Source organism: Gopherus evgoodei, chromosome 17, assembly GCF_007399415.2.
Source record: "Gopherus evgoodei ecotype Sinaloan lineage chromosome 17, rGopEvg1_v1.p, whole genome shotgun sequence".
Classification (NCBI taxonomy): Eukaryota; Metazoa; Chordata; order Testudines; family Testudinidae; genus Gopherus; species Gopherus evgoodei.
Genome location: NC_044338.1, coordinates 2252203 through 2277109, shown reverse-complemented (window position 1 = coordinate 2277109; position 24907 = coordinate 2252203). Strand labels below are relative to the sequence as shown.

At 43.8% G+C, this 24907-nt stretch overlaps 1 protein-coding gene across 1 annotated transcript in view; it reads left to right on the top strand.

The window, feature by feature from the left end:
• NUFIP2 (nuclear FMR1 interacting protein 2) overlaps positions 1-24907 on the top strand; it is a 26221-nt gene extending 1314 nt beyond the window's left edge. The window contains exons 2-4 of the mRNA XM_030537146.1: positions 6830-8548; positions 18650-18682; positions 19422-24907. Of these exons, the coding sequence (XP_030393006.1) occupies positions 6830-8548; positions 18650-18682; positions 19422-19474 (1805 nt within the window). The 3' untranslated portion in view covers positions 19475-24907. The remainder of the gene's footprint in view (positions 1-6829; positions 8549-18649; positions 18683-19421) is intronic.

The following is a 24907-nucleotide window of genomic DNA, read 5'->3' as shown; positions in this document are numbered from 1 at the left end:
GGCTGGGCGGCGGGAGCTGGGGGGTCGGGCGGGGCCTGGGCCTGGCGGCGGGGTGGGAGCCCGGGGGGTCGGGCGGGGCCTGGGCCTGGCGGCGGGGTGGGAGCCCGGGGAGTCGGGCGGGGCCTGGGCCTGGCGGCGGGGTGGGAGCCCGGGGGGGGCGGCCGGGGCCTGGCGGCGGGGTGGGAGCCCGGGGGGTCGGGCGGGGCCGGGGAGGGAGCCCGGGGGGGCGGCGGGGGCCTGGGCCTGGCGGCGGGGGGGGGGCCGGGGGGGGGGCGGCGGGGGGCGGCGGGGGGGGGGGGGGCCGGGGGGGGGGGGCGGGGGCCGGAGCCGGGGGGAGGGAGCCCGGGGGGGGCGGCGGGGGCCGGGGCCGGGCGAAGTGTGAGGAGGAGGAAGGGAGCCTGGGGGCGGGCGTGGCCGTGCCGGGGGCCCGCGGTTGTGGCGAAGGAGGCGGCGGGTGGGCAGGGCCGCTGGGGGCGCTGGGCCTGGCGCTCCGGGTGGGACGGGCGGGGGCTGCGGGGAGGCCAGGCCGCCCCTTGGCAGTAGCAGCACATGGCCCGGGGCGGGCGCGGGGGGTGGCACGTTGGGGTGAACCCCGCTCAGCCCCCACCCAGCGCCTGGGCTTGAAACACTTGGGCGGCATGGCCAGCTGCCTGCCCCCAGCCCTAAGCAGTGAGGGGCACAGGCCAGTGGAGGTTTTTTTAATTAATGGAGGTGCTCATCTGTGCTGCAAAGATGGCTATGCTTAGCCTTCTCCCCCCCCCCCCCTTTGTGTGAGCGGAGTATAAACTGGTCCCTTTCCCCCTCCAATAGTGTCTGGTGTTACGTTGGAGGGGGTGGGAAGGGGAGATTTACAGGTTTTATCTTAGGTGTGTTTAATGTAAATGTCCCAAAGCTCCCCACTGTAAGTGAAGACAAACACTGGGTTGTAGGTTAGAGATTTGAGGGAAGTGCCTAGTTTCTCTGGAGTCAGACTTCAGTAAACAGGATTAAGCTTAAATTGATTTTATTAGGGCTCCATGTTTGTGACAGTTTTGAGAACATCACACTGAAATACAAAATTTCAGTGCAGTGTGCCTTCAAACACCACTCCTCAGGAAACCTTTTGTGCCCTTCAAATGCAGGCAATGGAAGCGTTGCTTCAGTGTCTGGAGAAATGGGGGAATTCTTTAGACGCTATGAGAGAAGTTAGCTGGTGTTCTGGATTTGCTGAAGGATCAAAAGAAATTACTCTGCGAACAATGGAATGGCAATAGATTTCTAAGGCCCTGATTCTGTGAGTGGAATCTTAGACTCATTTGGATTTTCATGACAATTAATGGGACTTCACATGGGGATATGGGCCTGCCTGCTCAAATCTGGTTGCAGGATTAGGACCTGAGAAATAAAACTCTATGTACAATATGTGGTCTTTCAGTCTCGCAGATCCTCAAGTGCTTTTTGGGTATATTGAGGGATTGTTTTATCTACCACTGAAAAGCAGCAACTTCTTGGGTGCAGTAGTTCTTTAACAAATAACACAGAAACCCTACATAACAGTTTCAGGCTGCAAAGTCAAGAATCCCATATCCATTTGAAACTATGGGTGAGACCTTAGACGCATTTGAATTTGGCCATGATACACTGTACATTCTTCACCGGGGCTAGGGTATCATTAATGACATAAGGGGTCAGGACCTTAGGTTTTCATCTTATGCCATAGATGGCAATTCCAGCCAGTGCAGTGTGTCTCACCTTCCAGCATTATCCTGGCGTGTGCTGAATTAACACCTCCACTGCTGAATGGCTTATTCAATCATCAGCACCTTAGAAGTAGGGTATGCGCCTGCCACTGCAGACCAATGCCATCATTCCTTGGCTTCGTCTACACCTAAAATTTAGGTCAACATACCTACATCACTCAGGGATGTGAAAAATTTCACAGCTGTGCAACATAGGCCAATGTAACCCTCAGTGTAGCTGCAGCTATGTTGATGAAATAATTTCTCTGGGCCCAGCGACCACCTCTCGAGAGGGTAGATTTACTACAGAAACCAAAACCAGCCTTCCACTGCTGTAGCAAGTGTTAAACTACAGTGATGTAGTTGCAGGTGTGCCTCTGTAGCACTTGTAGTGTGGACATACCCTTGGTTTGTGAGAGCACAGGCTGAGGTAGTATAGTTGTGCTACTAAAAATCCTAGCATAATGACAGGTTTCAGAGTAGCAGCCATGTTAGTCTGTATCCGCAAAAAGAACAAGAGTACTTGTGGCACCTTAGAGACTAATAAATCAGTCTCTAAGGTGCCACAAGTACCCTTGTTCTTTTTAAAAATCCTAGTAACACTATTGGTTGGTACTGTGATATGACTGTGTGCACAGAGGAATTTTTTTTTCTTGTAGAATTAAAACTAAATGAACCATAAATTCCCACAATGGTCCTATAATATATAAGAAAAATGTTCACTCTGAACAGTTCAAGTGTGGATTAGAATATGTGCTTAGAACCAATTCTGCTCTTACCCCCAGCACAAGAGTGGTTAATAACCTTCACTTCTGCCTTCAGGATGTGGGCTTTCAGCATGGAAAAACAGGCATTGATATCGCATTTGACAGTGGCGGGCCTGCTGCCATGATACCAGCACTGATTTTGGTACATGGGTGTAAATGGTAGTGCCAAGTGCTGGCCAATCTCTCCCTTGTCCTGGCATTATTTTGTCTATATAGTGTATTGGAAAAATAAATCTGTTAGTGCTTGTCTGTAACAAAAACTGGTCCAATTATAAAATGTGATATAAGACGACAAATAATACCACACATCTATTCTCCACACAATTCAGCATCAGTATTTTAAACTTCATAAAGCTTCTTGGGAGAGTGACAACACATTGTCTCGTTGTGATTAGAAAATCATTCCTCTCTGGTTTTCTTACTTTGCCTGTGAATTAGGTATATGTCGCAACTGCTCTATGACATCTTCCTTTCAATACCTAAGTAAAATCCTAGCTTTTGTATTAGTGGAAGAAAGGCTGTATTCAAAAATAGAGATCCCAGCACTTCTCTGGGGGCTTGATTCTGCTTCCAAGGAGGCCCATGGAAAAACTCCCATTGCCTTCCATGGTGTGAGACTGGTCTTTCAGTGATTTTATAACTGGCAGTCCAGAAGGTCCTTCAGAGAATTCATTCCAAATACCTCACTTCCATTCATTGAAAACTAAACTGTGGGTAAGGATCTGATCCTAAACCCATTGAAGTCACTCTGGAGTTTTTCTGTTGACTTCATTAGACTCTGCAGGGGGGGGATTCCTAAATGCTATTCTCAAGGAGCTGAAGGGAAGAATCTCCAGTCATTTCTCTGGCCCACAAACCAGTTTAATGACAGAAAAATAAAAAATCCTAAAACTTACCTATTTCCCTGTTACAGAAGGTTATTTGTATGTTGGGTAAATAAGACCATCAGCACAGAAATTTGGAATTGTGTAAGCATCTTTCTACCAAGAACAGTGTTTAAACGTGGTTCTCCAGAAAAGTGGTAGCTAAAGCAGACTGATCCCCACCCACACAGAGTCCCCTCCATACCCACCCAGATCACATTGCAGGATCGGGGCCGTGGTTTCAAATCTCAGTGCAGCCAGGACTTTGTTTTTACAACTTATATTACTGATGCCCGTGTGGCTTGCTTTTTTTTTATTTTTTTTTTTTTGAACACTTAATGGTATGTTATAGTAAAGTTCAGAAAGCTTTTAGAATGCCACGTGCATTTAGTCTTTTAAAATGTTCTTTTGCTGGCTACCCAAAAGGCTATTAGGGACCTGAACTGTATCAAAAATAGATGTCAAGGTGCCCCAAACCTGCATGCTAATAAGTCTTGCACAATCATCTGCAGGTGAGTGTAATAGGGGACTGACTAAATATATGCTGAAACAAGTTATTAAGCAAAATAACTGAACAAAAATAATACTTAAATTAAATTTCCAATATATCCAAAGGCGGTAGTGTGCCTTTGGACTAATGCCTGTCAAATTCCAGTTTAAAAATGCCCTTCTGCGGTCTTTTTTGGGGTCTCATGGCCAAACAAAACATCTGGAAACATACTTCTGTGTTTCTAAAACTTGACAGTGGCAGAATAAGCTTCTCTATTTGAAGTGCACTTCTACAGCTGTCAAGCCAAGACCTTGTATTCCAAGCATTAGCTTGGAGAGAATTTACGCAGTTCATGTAAATGCCTGAAAACTGGAACTTGAAACTGACACTCTTAATGAAGTCAAAAGCAAAATCCATTAGTTTTTCTCACTCCTGATGCATAGTCTTATGATCATTCTCTTTATTTTGTTTTGTTAAATAGTGATGTCAGAAATCTGAGTTACAAAAGGCCTTATACAGTATCTTATCCTTGAAAAGACTTGACTTGCTCTCTGCATGTCATCCTGAAACTCATTTTCAATCCTTGGCTCAGCTATCTGAATTCCATCAATCTGTGCTTCATTGGCTTGAAGTATTTATGGTCAACAATGTTAACACCATTACATTACTGGAAAACTTGTAGCAGTTGCTGATAGTTCCACACTGTCTGTCTTTGTTTAACCTCCCTCAACAAGCTGAGCAATGGGGTTCTTGTAGGAATCTCCATGGTACAGAGTTCCACAAGATGTGACCGCTTACCCTCGGATGCCTGCGCTATAAGTACTACAGCAACCCAGCTGCAGCTCCGCGGTGTAGTGTAGACACTACAGCAATAAAAGGGTTTTTTCTGAAGCAGTAGCAAATCCACTGACCTAACTGTGTCTGCATTGTGGGTTAAGTTGACCATCTGTGTTGCACAGAGCCTGAACTTTTTCACAGCCCTGAGCGAGGTAGCTAAGTTGACCTTAGTTTTAGTTGTAGACCAGGCAGGAGTGTTTAGGATGCAAGATCCCTTAATTTTGAGAGTGACAGTTTTTAGTATAGCAGTTGAAGAATAATAAAATTTCTTTTTGGAAAATATTCATTCTGAACTTGCTAGACCAGGGGGTAACCTGCATTGCATCATTTTTACAACAGTGTAACGGAATCAGGCCCAACATGTTTTCTGTTGAGGAGAACACATGAGTTTTCTTGCATCTGGAAAAGTTCAATGCGCTCAAACCATATTAAGGTAATTTGAGGCCCCAGAGATGCCAGGACATGGGGAGGGGGCACCTTCTGGCCCCACCTGCCCTTGAAGTGACATTAGTGATCACTCTCCCCCCCTCCCAAAAAAAAAAGAGAGGGAGTTGGGGGCAACACCATGGATCTCCTTCTTTGTCCCAAGAGCTCCAGCAGGGCCCTCCCCCTCCAAGGGGGTAGCAGCAGGGAACTCCATTATTTACTTGTTTATGGTGGGTGAACTGAGCCCTGTCACAAATACAGTCCTCTGATGTAGTGATGGTGGGGCCCTCCAGAGCGGTAGGTCTTGGAGTTGCGCACCATTGATGTGCATGGGACAGCTCATGCTTTTCTGTAAACATCAGTGCATCATCTGCACCTAGTCATGTTTCTGAATTTCTCTTTGCAACCACAAGGGCGAGAAACCGACTTTTTCTTTTGATGGAAGCTGAGATTCTGATGTAATCACATGTTTCAATGAGGTGGGGATGTAGGTAAGGGCCTGTGTTTCCTGTACCTAAATCCAGATCTGCCAGTACTTCAGTTTTCCCCAGGATACCCTTGTAATACTGTAGTTTTCTTGGCCTCACACTGATGGAAAGTTCACCTAAAGAATAGATTATTTCTTTCCAGTCGTTATCTTTTTAAAGCTAATAACTCATGCAGGGAAGCAGTGGGACGCTTATCACTTTTAACACTATTCTGAGGGAACGTTACAATGGGAAATTTTCTAAAAGCATTTCCAAAGCTGATGAGCACTGGAAAATTTGGCTCACAGATGGTACTTAGGGAGAGGATGAAGTGAGATTTAGGGCTATTTGTCTCTCACTGTCCTGGGTGCAAAAAGTAGTGTTTGAGAAACAATGACAAGGTGGAAATGTTATCAGTGTATGAATTGGATGAAGTCCTGTTGATCAACAGGGACTTTGAAGTAGCTTGTAGCAACGTCCTAAGCATTCTTAAACTTACCAGAATCAAACTGTGTTATCATATCTCTTTCAGTGAATTAAGAATTTTACTAGGAAAATAGCATAATTTCTTCATTCATCTTCACACCAAAAATTCAGTCACATAACAAAGAGGTGGAATTTGGTTATGGTTAACTAATTTCCTGCCAACTAACACAGCGGTATCTATCACAGATATTTGTGCACTTCAGCTCTGCGTGGCAGTCAGTTCTAAATACAGACCTTAAAGATGGCAGGAGCTAATAAAAATTGGCCCTTTGTTCATAATATGCTGGGTTTTAAGAAGTTGACTTAGCAAAGGTGGAAGATCCAGCTGCCCAGTTGTAGCTTCTTGGGAGTGAATTTTCCTCTTCCTTGATCTGAAAATCCACAATAATGTTTCAGTTCTCTTCAGCATTGTGAGTAGCCTGATTGCTTGCTATATGCAAAGGGATATAGTCTTTAAAAAAAAAAACAAGAGCCCAAAGGCCTGCCAAATGCTCTATTGCATGTTAGAGGCCATAGAGAAGTGTTTCCTTCTAGTGGATTTATGTGCTTACCTCTCATCATTGAGGTGAGACTGTACCTTTCCTTTGACGTTAAGCGGTAAGGCACTGCTTTCACATATCAAACGGTGGACACTTTTTACGCTTTTAAAAAGTCTATTTGAGGAAGATGGTTATGCTTAGGGGTTTAATTATAGTTTTTGGGTTTTTTTTCAATCAGAAGTTTAACATATCACATTTTTAATTCTTGCCTTTTTGTTGTCTTTGCCTGTTTTTAGGCTATGGAGAGCTAAATGGTAACGCAGGAGAAAGAGAAGTATCATTAAAGGGCCTGAGTGCTGATGAAACAACCAACCCATCTTCCAGGGTACCGAATGGCAGCCAGCAACTTGTAGACGCTAATGTAAACCCAAAGCAGACTGTTAAGGCAAGCACCTTTGGGAAAGCTGGAATCAAACCCAAGAACTTCATTCAGAAAAACAGTATGGACAAAAAGAATGAAAAAATTTATGAGAATAAACTGAGAGAAAATCAATCCTCAGACAAGCCAGAGGCAGTATCTATTCCAAATGGTGTTGTGACAAATAGTTCTGGTTATATCACCAATGGCTATGTAGGCAAAGGGGCAGATAACGATGGTAGTGGGTCAGAGAGTGGCTACACCACACCTAAGAAACGGAAAGGCAGGCGTAACAGTGCCAAGGGCTGTGAGAACCTGAGCCTAGTGCAGGACAGAATAATGCAACAGGAGGTCAATGCCCCATCCCTAAAACAGGAGGTCGAGAGTTTCAAGACTGACTGTAGTGAACAAAAAGGAAACCGAGTTGACAGTACTAAACCTGTTTGGAAGTATGAAGCTGGGCCTGGAGGAGCAGGTCGTGGGAAAGCGGGGGCTGGGGAGGTACAACGAAAAAACTCTGATGCCAAACCTGGGATTAGCGGCAAAAAGTTTGATGACCGGGCCAAGGGGAAGCATGCGTCAGCGGCTGCGTCAAGAGAGGACTCATGGACCCTGTTTAAACCACCCCCAGTTTTCCCAGTGGACAACAGCAGTGCTAAAATAGTTCCTAAAATAAGTTATGCAAGCAAAGTTAAAGAAAACCTCAACAAAGCAGCTCAAAACCCATCTTCGTCTCTGTCGTCTTCATCATCATCATCTTCCTCTACTGGAGAAACGCAGGCCCAAATGCCGAGTCGACTGTCCCAAGTCCCCATGTCTGCTATGAAGTCTGTTACTTCTGCTAGCTTTTCGAATGGGCCCATTTTAGCAGGGACTGATGGAAATGTATATTCTCCAGGGACCCAGCCACTGCTCACAACTGCTGCTAGTACTTTAACATCAACCTCGTCTGAGTCCGTACACCAGGACATAAGTACAACTTCAACAGCCGTTGAACAAAAGAAGTCTAGCCTTTTTATCTACCCTTCAAATATGCAATCTGTGCTTTTGGGTGCAGCACAGGTAGATCTGCCATCTCAGACAAATCAGCAGAACCTGGGGGATATCTTCCAGAACCAGTGGGGTTTATCATTTATAAATGAGCCCAGTGCTGGGCCTGAGACTGTTCTTGGGAAATCAATGGATAATAAAATAATGGAAGTGACATTTCAAGGGGAATATCCTGCCACTTTGGTTTCACAGGGTGCTGAAATCATTCCCTCAGGGACTGAACAACCTGTGTTTCCTAAGGCTTATGAGCTGGAAAAACGGACTAGCCCTCAAATACTTAGTGGTATTATAAAGCCTGGGACTGCTAGTGAGATTGGAGTCTTGTCTTTGGAGCCACATCACATAGGTGATCTGCAAATGGCAGACATCAGTAGCCAAGGTGCTTTAGTATTCCTCTCAAAGGACTATGAACTAGAGAATCCCTTGGCCTCTCCTACGAACAATTTGTTAGCCTCCGCCAAAGATCAGAGGTACCAGAGAGGCCTAGAAAGGAAAGATAGCTGGGGTTCTTTTGACCTGAGGGCTGCTATTGTATATCACACTAAAGGTAATGGTTCTACTTGTTTCCTAATGGAGCTCTCTCTTAATTGGTTTGGGAAAATCCAATCCTGTAAAGGTTGCATGCTTTGATTTTAAGAACGGCCTTGGTGCTCCCGGTCTTTGATGGCCATAGCAGTATAAGAATTTTGTTTTTAAAATACTCTGGTAGTCACTTGATTTCATTCAAGCTATGTTAGAGGTGCTCACTTTTCTATTCATGTGGGTAAGTGTGTGTGATTTGATAGAGATAATAGTTAGCAGCTGTTTTACCTTCGGTGCCTGTTTGTGTGTGTTTAAACTCATGTACGGTGAGTAGATCTTCCAAAACACCCTGACGCTGAAGAGGGTGAAAGCTCAGCAATGGATCCACTGGTTCACCTGGTCTGTTCCTCTTGTTCTAAGGCTGTCTGTAACAGACAACACTCCAGGGATTTCTCTTTAAAAAAACAAGCTGGGTGTCTGAGACGTGGCATGGATATTTCCAGCTAGGAGCCAGTAGACTAAAATGACTCAAATTACCCCTCATTCTCGTGTGGCTCAGACGTTTTTGAATGTTCACAAGCTCTCTGCCTCTTCTTGCCAGCTCTGCAGTTCAGTTAGCTAGGTCAGGGGCGGGCAAACTTTTTGGCCTGAGGGCCACATCGGGTTTCCAAAACTGTGTGGCGGGCCGGTTGGGGAGGCTGTGCCTCCCCAAACAGCCAGGCGTGGCCCCTATCTGACCCCTCCCACCCGCTTCTTACCCCCAATGTCCCATTTCTCTCTTCCCACCGACTCCTGCCCCATCCAGCACTCCCTGTCTCCTGATTGCCACCTGCTGCCCCATCCAACCACCCCTTCTCCCTGTCCCCTGACTGCCCCCATTCAACCCCCCATTCCTTACCCCCGATCACCACCCCGAATTCCCCTGCCCTTTATCCAACCCTCCCCTCCACCCCCTTACTGCGTTACCTGGAGTGCTGGTGGCGCTACAGCTGCACCACCTAGCTGGAGCCAGTCGTGCCGTCACATCGCACCGTGCTGCCCCAGGAGCTTGCAGCCCCGCCACCGAGATCATTGTGCCAGCAGCGCAGTGAGCTGAGGCTGCGGGGGAGGGGGAACAGAAGGGGAGGGGCCGGGAGCTCAGGGGCCGGGCAGGAGGGTCCTACGCGCTATAGTTTCCCCACCTCTGAGCTAGGTGCTCCCTTGACTTGGTGTTGCTAATCTACTTTTTGGGCAGTTCTCTTTTATTTTATTTTTTGCTATTTCTTCTCTCCTCCCCCTCCCCCCCCCAGGAAAAAAAAAAAAAAAAAAAGGAAGATGCTCTAGGCAGCCTTCCATGAAGTATTCCTTTCAGGGGAGAGCTGAATGATAGCCGCTCAGAAGTGGGGGACAAGATTTCTTTAATGGCCTAAGTGGGAAATTTAATGCCTTATGACCTATTGCAGAGAGAGTGCAAAATTACCTCTCCAAGGCCTTCACAGTTCATTCAGGTAAAGCGTAGAAATCTTGGTGGCTTTGTTTTGCCATTGAGCAACTCAAAAATTGTCCCAGGTCATCACACTGTAATTTTATAACCCTTTATGCTCTAGTTTTCTCATTGGGAATAACAGCCTAGTGTTCATCAATTTCATTTTTATCTACATTTCAGGATTTCTCTTAGTCATGAAGCAGAGCTTTACTGTTTTGTGTTCCTTGCACCTGTTGAGTCTTGACTCTCAGCCAGCCTTTCAGAGAAAACCAGGGACGCTGGGAAGTAAAGTTCCAGGCAAGCCTAATCCTGCATGTCTGGAGATTTCTGCAACAGTTGCAAACTTGGATTTTTATTTTGTTTTTGCTCACCTTACATTTATTTTTTAAAGAAACGAAGTAGCCATTCTGTTACCACTATTCTTTAGATCTCTTCTCTTCTTCAGCCAGCTGGGCAAGACAGTCTCCACCTAAACAGCAGTAGCTACAGTGGAGGTGATGAATAATCCCCCTCCTGCGTTCTGCGAAGGAGCTAATTTTTGTCAATGGTAGAAATAAACACTTAATGGGAATGAAAGCACTTCCAAACTAACTCTTCCCTTTCCTTTGCCGGCCACCCCTCTACCCACACCTGTACACACACTTCTTCTATTTTGGCCCATCCAGAGCAGTAACTCCAGTCATCATATGATTCTGGGAATTCTCTGCCCCAACATCCTTCTCAGGTGCCTTCTATATTTCTCAATTTGCTTTCTCCTATACCAATTTTCAGATGACATCTTCTCTTCAGCCTAGAAGATAGTGGGTGGATGTCTCTGGTAATCAATGCCATACAGATCATGTGACATGGGTTGCTGGGAAGAACCTGAGCTTGCTTCATACAAGTCAGTGCTTATTAAATGCCTTTCCTGGCTTGGGGAGTGGAACCCAAAGTCCAATTTTGAGTGTCTTCCCATTTTTCTGCTTTCTGGTTCATCTGTATGTTGGCATTTGTTCTGAAAGGGTTCCAGCATGATTTGGAGCATATTTTCTGAAGTGCCATTTTATGGATCTGTGGTGTGAGACATACTGCTCATCCTCAAAGACAGCTGCAGAAAGTAATTACTCATTAAGGCCATGATCCTGCAATCAAATGCTGGTGGGTGACCAGGCAGAGCCCAATTGAAATTGGTGAACTTGACACTGGTGCAAGGGTCTGTCTGCCCACATCCAGTTACAGGACATGGGCCCTAGTCAGGATCTATATGTGTGGATGAAAATACCAGTACCATTTTCTGCTTATGTTCTGTTGGCCTGCAGTCAGACCACAGCACTGAAGCAAACAGCTCTAATAAAATGTCTAACAGAGCTTCAGAATATGTAGAATAGCAAAATAAGTTCCCCACGGTTCTGCCACTGTTTGTCTTGTGCAGTTTCCCAGTGTCCCTGGTAAATAACTGCCATGTTCCTGTGAAGTAAGCCTGACAGATAGTATAGAACGATCTCCAATGGTGAGAAGCTGAAAGCCTGACTTGTGTTCTAGCTGTTGTAGTTTGGGGAGATTTGTGCAGACTGGACAGTTAGTGTGTTTAGATTTCATTGGGGGTGGAGGGGAATTGCTCCTCAAAAGCTGCTAATCAACTTGGAAAGAGGTGTTGCTGGCTCGCTTCTCAGATCTGTCCTCCATTTTAATCTGGTAACACTCATAGTTGAGTCCTCTCAAACTAAAACACAGGATGGTTCTGTTGCTACTTTCTGTACGTGTATGTTCTTCCATCCACGAGTTGAAAGTGCTTTACAAAATGTAACAGTCTCAGCTTCTCATGGAAAGGTGTTGCTGAGGCACTTGGCAGTACAATCATAGAGGCAGCTGGGAATAGCATTTGAGTGATAGTCCTGTGCTCTAGGCACTGGACAGCATTGTCTTTCCAGACAGGATATGCTTTGCTATAAGGTGTATTGCTGGATATGGGAATTCTTGGAGTGGAATGCTTGCACCTGTGAAGACATGTACCCAGTGTGCTTTTGCCATCATCAGGTTGCTGGGCACATGCATGTTGGGCCCTGGAAACATGCTGAAAGTCGGCAGTGCTTGCTTGTGCACCTTTGTTTGTTTTTTGGATGCTCTGAAAGTTAGTTTCACAAGTCTTCCTCCCTGCTTTGCCTCCAGGGTTCCATTGATTAAGGCCAAAAGGGGCTATTATGATCTAGTCTGATCTCCTGCATAGCTCTGGTCCTAGAATTTCAACTAGTAATTTCTGTAACAAACCCATAACTTCTGCGTGAGCTAAACAACCTGTCTCTTTGCTGGTAACTCGTATGTCTCCACTATGTACTGCAGTGCTGTAAAAGGAATCAACCACACCTCTACCCGGATAGAACACTGTCCTCGAGAGCTAAAAAAATCTTACCGCATTATAGGTGAAACTGCATCCCATCCCCACCCGAGCGCTGCTTTACTGTGTTATATCCGAATTGACGTTTTATTGGGCCATGTTATATCTGGGTAGAGGTGTATGTGCTAAATGAGATCTACTAGCTAAATATTGGGTTCTGGTTGCTACATTGTTGGAGATTGGGTGGCCATTTTGAGTGGGAGTCTGAAAAAAACCCAGACCTGCAGAAGGAGGTGGTGACTATACAGGGGGCTTCGCTTCCCTCTGGATCAGCACTGACACAGTCATGTCAATGCAGTAGGGGCTATTGAAGTGTCATCTTTGTTGAGATAAAACTGGTTTTTACCAGTTCCGGGGGTACCTTGTTTTTTAAACAAGAGTACGGTATATTTGTCCCAGCTATACTTTAGCTGAAGTAACTGCTTTCGGATTGCTTAAATGCTCCCTTTTTAAAAACACATTTCATATCCTAAATGGTCATGTATTGTAGCCTTTGAGTTTAAAACGGATGCCATGTTGTAGGCCAGAGGTGGCTGCATTTCAGGGATTCTTCTATATGATGTGGGGCTTTTTGGAGGGGGCAGGGGGTGAAGGAGGAAGCTATGTAGTAAGAATATTGTCTGCTAAAGGAAGAAGGATTTAGGACTCATTACAAAGTAATAAAGACCCCAGATGAGGTGGAGAGAGAAAGCTAAAGTTATATCTACTGCTCTTTCCTGCCCATGAGTTTTTCCCAGTGCCTCTGCTTAGTTCCTCCTTGGCTTCTCTGCTGTACCCCATGAAGAAACACTAGTGGCATGGAAAGTAGAGCAAGCAGCCACTAGTGGCTTTCACTGGAATGATGAACCGGGTCAAAAAAATAGCAGAGCTGTGAATTCAGAAATTCTCTCTCTTGGGGGGGGGGGGGAGAAGAGAACCCAGTTTTCCTTTTGTTGGGTGAAAGAGGTTAAGTCTCTGACACTTCGATTTTGTGGGTCCTGAATGTAAGAATTCTGTCCATCCCCAATCTCCCCCCCTTTTGTCTTTGTTTTTCCTGCTGATCAGGATCCATTATTTAGTGGCTAGAATTGTGGTACAGAGTTACTGAAGATCTGTACACCGTTTTAGCCTTATGCATTTTCCTGTACAAAACCAGAACATAGCCTAATCCCTCCGACCAGCAAGTAGGGACACAACTCAGACCGTGGGGAAGCTGGTATTAAAGGCCTCCCTCTCCCTAGCTTCTTTTCTAGTTTTCTGTTTTGAGCAGGATATTTACAGTTGACATAGTAAATTGAAAACAAACATCTAGCCCATGGCCCTACTGAAATTTGTAACCTGTTGGCCACTGGCAGGCTCTCGAGGGGGAGATTTTATGGCAGTTAAGTATCCATCTTTATATAGAATCATAGCAGGCTTCTGTCCCCCATTAGGTTAGGCCCCTCTTGTATTGTCAGAGCCATCTGTGTGGGACTTGGGAACCCCATTGAATCCATAGGGCTCCATGCAGGTGTCTCCACACAGGTCCTATTGTAAGATTGAGGCCTTAGATAACAGGATTCCTGATTTCCTAGATAAGTAGTGTGACAAAGTTCCTCTCTGCCTTGGTGAGTCCTCCGCTTACTGGTGGATTTGCTTACCTCAGAGATTCACCATGTGGATCAGGAAACAGCCCAGAGATCTTCCCCTCTGGTAGAAGCCACAGTCTAGGTCAATTCCTCCTGTGTCTGATCAGGAGTTGGGAGGTTTGGGGGGCACCCGGGCCCACTCTCTATTCTGGGTTCCAGCCCCGGGCCCTGCGGACTGCAGCTGTCTAGAGTGTACAGCTGCACGACAGCTACAACTCCCTGGGCTACTTCCCCATGGCCTCCTCCGAACACCTTCTTTATCCTCACCACAGGACCTTCCTCCTGATGTCTGATCATGCTTGTACTCCTCAGTCTTCCAGCAATGTCTTCTCACTCTCAGCTCCTCACATGCACGCTACAAACAGAAGTGAGGTCCTTTTTAAACTCAGGTGCCCTGATTAGCCAGCTTGTAATTAGCCTGTCTGCCTTAATTGGTTCCAGCATGTTCCTACTTTTTCTGGAACTGTCCCTGTTACCTTACCGAGGGAAAAGGGATCTACTTAATCTGAGACTAATATATCTGCCTTCCAATATTCTCCTGTAGTCATCTGGCCTGACCCTGTCACAGTAGTAATTCCATAATCTCAAGCTGTATGTCTGGACACTGCTGGAATCCCTTGTCCCAGACATCTCCTGAGATCACCAGGAAGATGGAGCTTCTGCCTGCCAGAGCTGAGCCCTGGTCCAATGAAATTTAAGAGCTTCATAGAGCATGGACCTGGAGAGCCCAGGGTTTGGAAGCCCTCGTGGGAAGGGGACCACCCACTGAATCTCATCCCTATTGTCTTGGAAGGGTTTGCTAGTGAAATCTTTCGGGGTTTGCAGGTCTCTGGAGAGAAGATGCACCATTTCACTTGTCATTGTTCCCAAAAATCCAGCATCTCTCCCTGAACGTTTCACCACTTCTTGAGGCTTTGCAGTCTTTGAGTTGAGGTCCTGGAGCAGGAACATACTGCAGATTTTTTGGGGGGGTGGAGAGGGGCTCATCTTGCTTTTAAGGAATGGGTTATTCGATTCCTGGTTAAGTTCTCCTTTGTATTTCTGGGGGTTACAGAAGCCTCTTCTAGGGAAAGGCGATTGTGGAAATAAAAGGATCTTCTTGGAGCTGTGTCGCTGCTGTAAATCCTTTGGGGAGCATGGAGAAGTTGCAGCTCATATTATTGTCTGAAAAAAGAGGGAGGCTAGGAGGGTTTTAAATGTCTAGAGACCAGAAACTTTACCAGCATCAGTATATAAAAACTGATCCCAAAACAGAGAATGGGAAGCTGGGAAATCAGCTCACAGATCGAAGGGGCTTAGCCTACAATTCTAAACCGTCTTCTACTAATTGTTCCAAATTATGCAACTTTCCTTTTTCTCTGTCCTTCACCCCCAGTCATTGTCCTGATGAATGTAAAGGGGTTTTCTGCAGCGATCAATTTGTTGAGCTGCCAGATATGAAGGGCCAATGAGTGAGGCACTGAGATAATCCAGAACTATGGGGAAAACTCAGATTCATTTTAGGAAAAGCATTGAACAAAGAATCCAGCATTAAGATTAATGGAAGTTTTTAAGCTCATTGGTTCTCTATTGTAATTGGCTGAAGAGAGCCAATGGGGAGAGAAGTATTTTTCCTTCATGAAAGAGTTTCAACAGGTAAATAGGATGTTAAGATAGTATGGAGTGACTGCATTTCAGTGTTACAGCTCAGTCAGAGGAGAGGAACATGTATGCATTTGTTCTTATTTAGCATTTAAACCCATTCCATAGCAGAATAGTTAATGCTGGGTTTATTGCAGTCTATCTCAGACTAATGTGATGAGCTCATAAATTTTGTTAATTCTTCAGGATTTGTCAGACCGTATGCTTCAAGATAGCCAGGAATTACAGGACACTTTGCTCCCATCGCCCTCTTCCCTTCTACCTGTCCTTCTTGGAAGAAAAAGGAAGATCACATTTGGAGGCTGAAGGCTAGTCTACCCCAAGTTACATTGGCACAGCCATGTCTCTCGGGTGTGACATACGCATCCTTGAGAGACCAACTTAAGCCAATTTAACCCCTTGTGTTGGTAATGCTAGATTGATGGAAGAATTCTTCCAACATTCACTTCTCAGAGGTGGACTACTCACAGTGAGAGGAGAACCCCTCCCTTGGATGTAGAAGAGGTGTATGCTGATGCGCTGCAGCATTTTAAGTTCAGATATAGCTTAAGGAAGCTGCATTCCTTTTACGTTTTTCCTCTTCAGGCATGTCTGTACCACAGAATTACATCAACCTAAGTTCCACTCCGTGTGTCGGCGATGTTTGTCCTCACTAGGAACTCTTGTACTGATTGTACCATCAGTGTGAGACAGTGTGGGATTGCTTCTGAAAGACACTGACCGTCAACATAAGCAACTCTGTGTTTGCACTGACACTACATTGACCATGACTCTGTGCTGCTTGTGCAGGGGGAGTTAAGTCAGTAGCACGTGGTAGCTATGTTGACAGGAGCAAAATTGTAGTGTAGACCCTTCCATAGTTAGGTAGAGATAAGCTACCTTGCGTTGACTGACCTCTGTAGTGTAGACCAGGCTTTAGATTACAAACATCAGGGAAAAAGTTGTCCGTTCTCATTTTAGTTCTGTCGGAGTCTGTCTTTCGGTATCGGACATGCTCTGATGTAGCACAGCTTCCATGCTCGTGGCATCTGATGTAGTTAGGACCAAACGAAAGCACAGAAGCCAAGAACTTTTCCTGTTGTGTGTGTTTTGTTTAGTTTATTTTATTTTGCATGAAAGAGTGGTGGTGTAAGGGGTTTGAACTCCCCTCATCTTTATTGTATAGTAACTGATTTGAATGATTACAGTGTTTGATAGTAACTTGTTAATTGTTCTGTAGCTAGAAAGAGGGCTCATGGTTTCCAGTTGTCTCTTCCTTTTTTCTTTCCCACCCTGTTGGACAAGACTGTTTGTAACAGTGATATTTTTTAGCAGCTAGGAAATGGTGCATGCACTGTGTCATTTTGAATGGGCAACTGTAATGCCGCTTTGCACTTCCAATAAATGCTTCATTTCACCTCCTAGAAGGCTGCGTTGCACCAATGAGGAGTGGTCACTTGCACCGACCTCTCTCAGGCAGTTGTGAGGATTAGTTAATGTTTTGTAAAGCACTTTGTGTCATCTGAGCGCAGAGTATTGTTATCGTGACATGAAAATAACAGGCTTAATAAAATTTTGTGACTGGCTTTGTTACAAAAGGCCTAAACGCTATCCCAGGTTCTCACTGCACGTATCAATATGCAACTTCTTGCCCACAGAGCTTGCCCATGTCAGCAAACAATTGATGGGGAAACCACTGTACAAATGATTGAGGTGGCATTTGGCACGTACCTGGTTAAATCTGTTAATTTTGTAGATATTCTCCTTCTGCTGCTCCCCCTTTCCATGCTGCCTAATTTCCTTATTGCCTAGTTCCAGTGTTAGTGGGCCCCACTCCCATCCTTGGTAATAGTATTGCTGTTCACCCGCAGCTATTCTCCGTTCCTGCTCACTTCCTGTCCACGTCCTGCTTAGCACACACTGCCTTCGCTCTCAGAAAGGAATTCTTAACTCTGATTCATTTTATTTTGTAGAATATCTGCTCCTTCTCCACAAGTATAAGCCACATTTCCAATATTAAGACACAAATAAACCCTCCTTAAATATTTTAAGCCATACAATAAAGATCTGTTAAGTGAATAACCCTGTTTCTTTTCAAGAGGACTCAAGATCTGTTATGAAATAGTTTGGCTTCCTTAGAGAAGTCGCATTTTGTGTTCCTGTTGGTACCCTGCATGAGAACTTGTGTAGGGGAAACTCATTTAAAAGCACCGTCACCATATGTCTTTTGTTGGGGTTAGGTAAATAGAAAATGTGCGTTCTGTTAGTGAGCATTTGTTTAAATTGGCTCCAGGATGCTTTTATAACACAAGCTATATATGTTGAGCAAGTAGCTTGGCAATCTCTTTGGTGTTTCTGTGCATACTTTTGTCTCTCAGGCCTGGTCTTCACTAGAAAATGGAGGCATCTTAACTATATTGTTTAGAGGTGTGGAAAAAGCCACACCCCTGAGTAGCATAGTAAACCAATCTAGCCGCCAGTGTAGACAGTGCTAGGTCAACAGAAGAGTTCTTCCAGCCACTTAGTGCCCACTTCTCAGGCAGGTGGGTTTCCTATATTGCAGAAATGCTTCTTAGTCCAATACCATTATGTATGCCATGCTTCAGCAGGTCTGTGCTGTGAACCAGGAGACACTTACTTTTTCAGGCAGTTTTAATTTCACATGCTATAACTATCTACTCATAAAAATCAGCACTTCAGGCTACTTGTAACGGTTGAAATAGTTGCTTCTAAGGGGTATTCCAGTCAGTAATAGTAAATCTTGAGCTGGGTAGTGGTTTGTAAGGCTGGGAAGTGGCAAGTGACACATCTCGTTTCTGATGCAAAGTTGGCTGTCTGACTTCTGAGGCTGTATTGCAGCTGCTTCTAGGCTCTTATTACCACGTCATTCAGGCCTGATTCCCCTGTGTTGCACCAGTGCAACCTAAATTGCCCCTTTAATTCAGTACAGCAGTTATAGTATAGTGCTAAGCCTGAAAAGGAAAGCGTGTCCTGAACCTTCACTGGCTGTACAGTAGTGCTGCAGAACGCTAACTCTCTTTGTCTCTTTTGCCTTCACAGAAATGGAATCTGTTTGGAATTTGCAAAAGCAAGGTAAGAGTTTCAAAAAATGAAACGGTGACACTAGTAACAGTGAGATGTTACATTGAACCAAGAGAGCTTAGCATGGTGAAGCAATGTCCTGAACAGAAGCAGGTGGTGAGGGAGGTGTCTGGGGCTTGTCTTCTAAAGATGCTGACCTCTTTCAGCTCCCCATGACACTAGCTGAAGACTTGGGTGCTCAGAAGTGACAATCAGGACTGTAAGCCCTATCGTGAAATGTAAAAAACAAAAATCAGGCTAGGTCTGATAACACCTGTAATTTTATAATTGCTGGTGTCAAACTTCACCCAAATATCAACCTTAAACTTTCCTGGGTATCCAGATTTCAGCTGTGAAAAGGAAGTTTCTTTTCATTTGTGGGAAGAACGCTAAAGGAAGATCTTTGTACTTTTTGCTGTATTACTGCACTGATCTAATGCGGGTGCGAGCACTCATCTAACTGACTCCAGACAGGCCCTTGAATACATTGGCTGGAGGCGCTGTTGCTGGGAGTCCACTGGAACGCTGCACGGCTCTTTTGTAGAGAGGAAGTAGATCACTGACCTGTCAGCAAAGAGGAAACTGCCTTTTAAATTATGGCAGTTCAGTGAGGGGGAAAAAAAGAGGGTTTTAACAATTAGCTAAGTGTTTTGCTGGTTTATGGGTCTCTGGGTCACGAATATTTTCTGCTTCAGAACCTGAACACCATTTGTTTAATTTGTTTAAAGCAGAATTTAATTTTTCTTTTCAGATCCCAAAAGGATAATCACTTACGATGAAGCCATGGAATGTCCAGATCAATGAAGGTAGCAGGACAAGACTACCTGTTACAACCTTTCTGCAGCGTGATGCTGTTCACAGGGGACAAAAGGCTTTTATGCGCCTTCTAAATCTTCAGTGCAGCAGAGGAACCATAACTAGAATCACAGGATAATATATACAAATTATATATAGTTATTTAAAAAATGGCGACTGAAAGTAATTAGACTTCTTAAGGAATCTGAAAATTTATTTCAGCAGACTTCACACGTGATTATTTAATCTCCGGTACTGAATAGGTTTTTTTAGTTTTGTTTTTTGTTTTTGTTTAAAGAGCGAATGCAAATGATTAATGAATACAGACTCAGTTCACAAGCCTGGTTCTAAAGTTCCTGCTGTCATCAACGTGGGCAACAGTGACTGTTGGAGAGGCATTTCCACTTTACAAGGTTTCTGTTTCTTGTTCTGTGACTGTAGTGATACACTAATGACAGGGAAATTGGGATGTTTCACCATCCTTCATCTCCCCTTCCCCTCAACCTCCTTTTCGTTTTAGTTTGTTTCACTTTGAACCCTGTGCGAATGCTGGAGAAACGCCTTGAAGTTTGCAGGGTTTCCTTTTTTCCAGAGAATATAATCTGCATGTCTTGCCAGGAGTCAACCAGCCCATCAGGTGCTGAGAAAATTGTCTTAAAGCATCGTTCTTCTGGGGGGAAAGATTGTAATTCTGCAGTTCTGGGATACAGAGTTGACAACTCCGGTTACATTTTGGACTATTACAACTGAAGCGCTCTTTCATGAGTGTCATTTTAAAAGACAACATGCAAAACAAGCAATTGGTTTAGGCATTTAATACGGAAAAAACCCTGTTCCCACACTTTTATGCCATTGTATCACTGGGAGCAAAAAATATATATATATACATATATATATCTCCTGCTATCAAAATGTAGGTGCTTCATATTTGCTCTGTCTGTCTCAACACTAAATGTGCTTTTTTCCTGTTTTCACTGAAAACCTGAAGAGAAATTGTGTTCTGCTAACTTTCACCCTTCTTCAATTATTTTTTTCTCTTTAGAAAAAAGTTCTTAAAAAAAGGAAAAAAAAAAAAAAAAAGGAAAAAAAGAAAAAGGAAAAAAGAGAAAAAACCTATGGGAATCATAACTCTTTTCCATTTGTCCCTGAAAGCAATGGGTGAGGGAATACTGTCCCGGCCATTGGAAATAGTCTTTTATATTTTAATGCAGTCTGTGTATTTCTGAGCTCTTTTGCTGCTTCTCATTATAGCTCTATTAAAATATATTTTATTACAAGAGCAAAATGGGGGGTGGGGGAGGAATGAAAATTTAAAAAAAAAATCAAAACAAAGGAAAGCTTTCTGGCAATAGCAGAGAAGGCGGAAGAGTGCAGGCTCCAATTGTGTAACCCATACTGTCGCGCTGCAGCTTGTGTGAAGCATGTTACAAATGTGTTGGGGTTGGTTTTTTTGGTTTGTGTGTGGGGGTTGGTTTTTTTTTTTTGTTTGTTTGTTTTTGGTGCAAAATTCCTGGGGTCCAATGTAAGACTGATCAGTTAATCATTAGTGAAACAAAACAAGTTTTCTGGCCTGTCCAAATTCCATACAGACACAACTTTTAAATATTCTTGTATGTTCACAGCTGAGTGTTTGGCTAAAATATTTGGGCATTTAGATTGACAGGAGTTAGCATCCGGTAAAATCAGACTGGACCCCATGAGGTATTAGGGGACAGAAATAACCCCATTACTTTTGCCTACTCTTTGTGCTTAGATGTATCTACTCTTTATTTTTTTTAAATGAAAATAATTAGGTATGTAGCATGCATTTTTTTTAATTGTCTCATGCTTTTATTGAGGTTGTTCCTGAATGAAGCTCTCCGGTTCATAGTGGGACAAAGAAACTTTAATTTTTCCTGAACCTTTTTAAAATTGTTCGCTTTCTGCCATGCTTAGTTTTAAAAGTATAACTGTGGATTGCCTTCTCCATTTTATGTATTGTACTATATATATAGTACTATACTATATATACTATATATATAGTAATAACTTACTGTATCAGTCCAGGTTCAGAAACTTGTGGTTGGCCAGTTGCGGAATAGTTCTATTTCACCTATAAACTGTATCACCTTTACAGGTGTTTGTAACTTTCAGATGTACAATATGTTTACAGATGTGCCCTGCATCTAGTCCTCCCACGTTCCTATTTTTTAATTCTGTTAAGTCTCCTGACTGCTTGCCAAAAGTTGGAATCGCTGTTGGTTTCTCTGTGAAAGAGAACTGATGATGCATTCTTGAGCTTTAAAGTGTTGAACAAACTGGAAAATATGACTTAAAAGTTGAGGCGAAAAATGTTTTGTTTTTTTTTTTTTTTAAATCCTTTCAGGTCAATAGCAAAGTCTCTAGTTTGTTTTACAGGCTTTAAAGTTCCGCTGTATATTTATTTGCCTTGTGTAATCACTTGCCAGCTTAAGGGCTGGATTCTATATAAAAAAGCCGTTTTGCTTGCATGGGGTATAAAGCTGTGCTCCCCACAACATCTGCTTTTGGGGCTGGTGTGACGTAAGAGCGGAACAGCAATATCTTTGAAATGGAATCTGACCCTTCGAGTTTAGAAATGTGTGTTAGTCTTGTTGAGTATTGAGGAAACTCACCTTAGCTGATCCAGTGCATCTTTCAAATAATGAAATAAGTTCTCAACCGAAACAGAATAAAATAATCTCTAAATGTTTTTGTTCCTCCAGCTTTTACTCACATCTTGCCCCTTCCCTAGGCCCATTGGTATTTGACGCAGAAACACCTTCTACAGCTCTCTCCATTGTGTTTCTGAGCATCTCATTTCTTAAAATATTTCACCATCTGCCTCCTCCACTCAAAAGCTCCACTGGTTGTACCATTGGCTTTAAGCAGTTAGGAAATTCTCTTTCTGAGAGCCCTGTAGTTCCAGCTTGCTAACAAAGGCAGTATTTCTGGGCAACAGAAACTTTGGATAAACTTTATTGCCTAGGGACAGGCAGGACCATGGAATAAACTTCCTTTGTGCTGTTTTGTAACACTTAACCCTCTCTGTGTCTGCAGTCTTTCTCCTTAAGTCCTCACACAATTCTTTACTGAGCACTTATTAAAAAAAATCTTAAGAGTTAATCTGTTTTCTGATTATTTTTGTGTAAATTTATAAAAACAAATTCAGCTGTGACTAACTTAGTCCATTTACAATGCTATTGTGTTACTGATAGATCCCTTGAATTTTCCTTGGACTCAGAGTATTAGTACTGTAGCATAAACCAAATACAGCCTAGAAAAGGTGCCACCGTCTCCCGTTCTGGGGACTGAACACAGTGTGGGGGTGCATGCAGGGAGGTGGGACATGAAGACTAGGAACTGAATGAATGTGTGTGCAAGCGTTTTATTCCTGTTTGGAGAACGAACTTTGTATTTATTTTTGTGCCATTTGTTTTTATTACACTGAGTAAAATAAGTTTAAAACAAAACCCTAAAATACATGTAGTATTGGGAAGTGGCACTAAGAATGAAATCATGATCTATTTTTTTTAATAGCTATGAAGATACTAATTCAGGTTAAAGGCTTCTTTTAACTTTCTCTTTTGATTGTAGGCCCTATGAGTCAACCTACTCCTTACCCCTCCCCCTTCCCTTACCAAGTGAAGTTTTATATTTATTTGACTATTCCAGCACAAGGGGGTGGGGGGTGCACGCATGCACACATGTGTCCTCTTCCTTCCTCCTGATTAAAATCTGAACCACACCACCACCTCTCTCCTTTCCTCATCCCTCTAGTGGCAGGTTTCATTGGGGTATTAGCTGTAATGTGTCTTGCACAAATGAAACCTAAATGTGTACCAAAATAAACACGTGGCTATTTCTCTTTGGTGGACTGAGGTGTGTTTTTTGTCCACGCCAAGGAATGGCTTAACAGTTGCCCTGTGTTCCCTCTTCCCTCCTGTGATGGAGATGTCAGTCCTTTCATTCATTGGCATTGGCCTCTGTGCTGTCCTCATCTGGTATCCCATCAGACTGACAGCTGTGGTTACTCTCAATTTTTTTTTTTTTTAAATCAAATACAAAATCAAAAACAAGTCCCAGCTCAGTCATTTGTGGACCCTGATTACAGCTGCAGAAGCCAGTTGCCTAGCAGATCTGGTGTGCCCCTTTTGAGAACTACCTGTGTAGTGTAGATGGCTTCTGGTTTGTCACTAACCCATTTTGAACCATAAATCTGACTGTTTGCCGCCTTTAATTGCTGCAAACGTCTTTTCAATATGGAAAAGACAAACTTAACCGCAAAATGGAACTGTCATGTACTCAATGGCTGGGGAAGGGGACTAGAGAGAGCAGGCCATTTCAATCAAAACCAAAATCACTTTCTGCTTTGAGAAAATAACTTCAGAGAGATGGAAATTGTCCTCTCTAACTTTCATAGGCAATTAGTGTTTTTCTACCACTCCTTTCAAAGACCAGGATTTTGATGCAAATGCACCTTCCTCGTTAACAGCTGCTAAAAGGTGGTGGTGGTAGCAGAAACATTTCTTGATGGTAGCATGGCAGAAAGTTGTTACATGCATAATTATTGCAGGACAACTTGTACGTGGCTAATAGTGTCTCTGTGTGTTAAGGTCTCGCTCTTTCTGGTAACAGCATTTTCAATAACTCACTCCAGTGCCTGGTGCTTTCAGTAATCCTATCACTGGGATGTTTTTGTACATGTGTAGTGTTCACTTTCATTACCAAGGCTGTTTACAAGGGAGGAGGTGAGCGGCATTAGGAGAGGATAGAGCAAGGCTAAATATGATTCAAGCTGCTACAAGAGTTTTTGTGCACAAGGCAAGATTCACTTGATGGTTGCAAGAACTTCGCTAACTGGTGTGGTGTGGCTGAAGCAGGGAATGGTGGGGGAGTGAATAGAAATCCTGGCTTTTGGCACTGTAGGGTTAATGGAAGTATGCCTACCCATGTGAAAACGTGAAACCAGTTGAGAACCATGAATCTGGACTGATGCAAAGGATTGGAAGATCTCCGGCTCCTCTACAGACACATTGCATTACAGAGCTTCAGAAATTTGCCCAATTTGTATTATATCACCAGGGTAAAGCTGACTTCCTTATATCCTGTCTAAAGTCCTCGAAGTTGTATAACTTAGCACCATGACACTAGAGGTAGTGGATGTCTGAGGCAGCACAGGAGTGTTGTATTGCGTGACCTTGTGTTCAGAGTGTAGTAATTCCTCAGTGATGTGCTGCTAGGATTGTTGAGTTGCTGTTGTGAAATGGAAATCTCATTAAAGGAACAGAAGTCATAGCTTTGCTTTCACTGGGGGATACTGAGTTGTATTTATCACTGACTGTTAATCAGAAAACTTCTCTTGTGTCCAGAGTTCTAAAGCCATTTTGTAACATAATAGTATCCCTTTTCTACAGCCTTATTAATAAGTTTAGTAGCTTCTTT